The 3,351-nt window shown below is 46.0% G+C and overlaps 4 protein-coding genes across 4 annotated transcripts; 1 reads left to right on the forward strand and 3 right to left on the reverse strand.

Moving 5' to 3' along the window:
* Positions 1 to 375, forward strand: T310_8898 (Synaptic vesicle transporter SVOP-like transporter; the record flags this gene model as incomplete). The annotated part of the gene is made up of 1 exon (XM_013468460.1): positions 1 to 375. A coding segment is annotated over one exon (375 nt), but the record flags the coding sequence as incomplete, so codon positions are not given.
* On the reverse strand, positions 220 to 561 carry T310_8899 (uncharacterized protein; the record flags this gene model as incomplete). The annotated part of the gene is made up of 1 exon (XM_013468461.1): positions 220 to 561. A coding segment is annotated over one exon (342 nt), but the record flags the coding sequence as incomplete, so codon positions are not given.
* Positions 562 to 2,841: 2,280 nt separating this feature from the next.
* On the reverse strand, positions 2,842 to 3,123 carry T310_8901 (uncharacterized protein; the record flags this gene model as incomplete). Its single annotated transcript, XM_013468462.1, has 1 exon — positions 2,842 to 3,123. A coding segment is annotated over one exon (282 nt), but the record flags the coding sequence as incomplete, so codon positions are not given.
* T310_8902 (uncharacterized protein) lies at positions 3,008 to 3,286 on the reverse strand (the record flags this gene model as incomplete). The annotated part of the gene is made up of 1 exon (XM_013468463.1): positions 3,008 to 3,286. A coding segment is annotated over one exon (279 nt), but the record flags the coding sequence as incomplete, so codon positions are not given.
* Positions 3,287 to 3,351: the final 65 nt, after the last annotated feature.

Consider the following 3,351-nt stretch of genomic DNA (forward strand, 5'->3'; position numbering starts at 1 on the left):
GGCGGGCAGGTGTCTGACATTGTCGTGCAATTCATGACCCGGCGCAACGGCGGCATCTACGAGCCCGAGTTTCGTCTGGTGATGGCGCTGCCGGTGGCATTGTCGACCGCGGCGGGCCTGATGGGATTCGGCTGGAGTGCGCAGGAAAGAGATGCGTGGATTGTGCCGACGATTTTCTTTGGGTTGATCTCGTTTGGATGTTCGCTAGGCAGCACGACATCAATTACTTTTTGCGTCGACAGCTACCGGCAGTATGCGGGGGAGGCGTTGACAACGTTGAACTTTAGCAAGAGTACGCTTCCTGTCTTCATTCCTTCTTTTTTTTTTCTCTTCATTTCTAACAGATCTGTGACACAGACATCTTCCACGGGCTAGTCTTTTCCCTCTTCTTCGTCGACTGGCTCGAGTCTGACGGGGCGCGGACCGTCTTCCTGGCAGTGGGCGGCATCCAACTAGCATGTCTGCTGACAGCGATACCGATGTATATTTTTGGCAAACGGGCGCGCATGTGGACCGTGCGGAAGAACCTGATGGAGAAGTTTTAAAACATTTACAGCATTTTCATATATTTTGGTTTCTGTATGTCATGCATTTACGACTTGGTTCGACTTGATTTTTGGCAATTGTTTTTGGCATTACATTACGTCAATGGCTTTGATGATTGTCTTGCGTTGATGTCGATGATGGAGATGTGACATGCGCATGTTTCGGATGAATTGCAGAATCAATTCCATTTTATATGCATGATCTATGTTTATAGCATGAATACACGAGAGTGCTCGGTTCATGATGAACGGTATGCATCTGGATGAGTTGAACATGTTCCAGTACAACGACCTGTCTAGACAATGATACAATGATGCATGACATGACATCATAGCTCTCGTTATCTAGTGATCTATCTATCTAATCGAGATCACGGAATGAAAGGGAAGTGGATCGAAAGGCTACAGGAGTCTCAAGCAGAACGATTGAGTCTGCAATGCAGTGAGACAGGCAGATGTAATTAGTGTTGATTCGACTTGGACTTTTCTTGTCCGTCGCTCAATCCACTCAAGCTTGGTTTCTATCCGTACGAATGTGCCTGTTTGGGCGGTTTGATTGATGACGATCACATGACTTTGAAAGTCAGTGCAGGTGCAGCCCTTAGACTAATCAAGCATAGCCCGACATTCCGCCTCCACTATCCCTAATCAGGATCAGTGCTGAGTCAGCAGACAGAAGCAGTAGGCGGTGAGTATTCAGAGTATATCCAATGTCACCTGGGACTGCTGAACGAGGTAAGGCGTCAGTCACATCACATCATTCCTGGATCCCGTCTGTTGATTCAATAATACTCCGTATTCATTCCTGGATCTGGGCTCTGTGGCCCAGTCTTCTGGAACTGGATTCCAATTTCCAATTGCAAGGCAGGACTAGAAACATGGAAATTATTATTGTTATTATCAGTAATATTGGTTAATATTACATCAGGGTGACCCGTGGCGTCCTGTCCTGGTTTCAGATGTATTGGCGGCTTTCCCCACTTGCTATAATCTTCTTGTTCTCGTTCCAAGGTTCCACTGGAATTTCAAATTCCAATTTCCATGATTATTACCTGTTATTAAATTTCCAGGCCAGGTCCAGGATACGGAGTAGGTATTTATATGAGGAACCGTTAATACTTGGATTGGTAAACAGTCCCGAGATCACGTTTCACGTTTCATGTTTCACATTCCTGTTCTAGGTACGGTTGGAGATCTTCGTGCTGCGGCAGGGGTGATATGATGCAGGGTATGGTAATAATAATTAGGATGATGCTGAGGACTGGTCGAAAGTGAGATTTTTTTTTGTTCTTCTTTGCTCTTCTGACTGATTTATTGATTTATTGATTGATTGACGGATTTGTTGTTTTTCGGTCTTTCTCGATGATCTTCATGAATATATACTTCCTTCAGATCCTTATGCTCTTCCTAGCTTTGAATTGAAGTAGATCACCTAGAATATAATATAATATATCTCATCATCTTCGTCTACATATTTTGTCTACTTGTTGTCAACCTTCTCAAGGACGAACAGTCTTATCTTTTTCTTTTTCTTTTTTCTGGGTTGCATTGGGCCTTGAATCAATACATTGCTTATTGTCCCTTCCTGGTTGTGCACAATTCTCAATGACATGCTGGATAGCTTTATCAAGTAGAAATTTCGTAATTGGGTGGGAGCAACCCAATCTTAATCCTCAGCCATGTTACTTATATATGAAACTCATTCATTAGCAGGTACAAACAGTCTATAAACTTGAGATAGGACATAAAAAAATTATATATACCCCTGAGTAGAAATTCCACTCTGTCTGCAGACTCGATGCTTCTTCCGTCATCGTTCCCTCTAAGGGGCACCTGGTGTATTCTCGAGAAACCGTCAACTAGGCTATGATGGCATCAAAGTACTAGATAGAATAGCAGCAATCTCCCATATAGCAGCATGACGACATACCTGCAAGGTAAAGCCCTGGCCACTCGGCTGGGACTTAAAAAGCCAGGAGCCAATGCTCCACCTCTAGACGGGGGCTTGGCTAAGTGCAAGTCTATTTATATATAGTATCAGCTAGACAATGCCTATTTATGACAATGCCAATTTATTTACTGCTAAGAGCAGCATTATTGTAATTGAAATCCGTTTTATTTCTCCTTTATAATCTACTCCCTGACTTTAAATAGCGGACGCGCTAGTCCGTCTCGGCTTCGCTGGGTTACCATCCTTTTCTCTGCTCTGCACCAACCCCACCTGTGTCGAACGTGCCACGGTTGGCTTTTCAGTTCATTATTTTCACTGACGTTATTCTCTGATCTGTGTGATGAATTATCTTCTGGTGTCTGCTGGTTTAAGTCCAACTAAGCTTCCTCCACTCCACCGATCGCGTTTAGTGCCTCTGATCCCGCGGTCTAGCCCCTTGACTCGACTGTCATCTTCCGGCCTCGTCGCCAGCCAACGGGAGCGCGGCGTGATGCCTCCGCTGCCCTTCTCGTTAGCATCTTGTCTCCGGCTCCAGCGTTCTTTGCATAGAACCTTCTCTGGCTCGCTTGGCGCTTCCAATTCCCAAGGCCTCTCTCCAGTCCTGCTCTCTCCTACTCCGTACACCGTTTAAACCCGAGCTGGCGGGCCCCACCGCTACTATCGTGAGAACGCGACCCTGGCCGTGGCGCTCGCTGTCTCTCTGCTCGCCGTTTCTCTCTCTCTCTCTTGAATTTTTCTGCCGCTGTGGCCCTTCTCCGGCTCTCAGGAATTGAGTCTGGTCCCTCTTTCTCTAATTGGCTGACTGTCTGCAGCCTCGTCCGGTCGTTTCGTCCTCCCCATCCGGTCTATCTTGGC

The sequence above is a fragment of the Rasamsonia emersonii genome, assembly GCF_000968595.1.
Source record: "Rasamsonia emersonii CBS 393.64 chromosome Unknown ctg1118621760936, whole genome shotgun sequence".
Lineage (NCBI taxonomy): Eukaryota > Fungi > Ascomycota > Eurotiomycetes > Eurotiales > Trichocomaceae > Rasamsonia > Rasamsonia emersonii.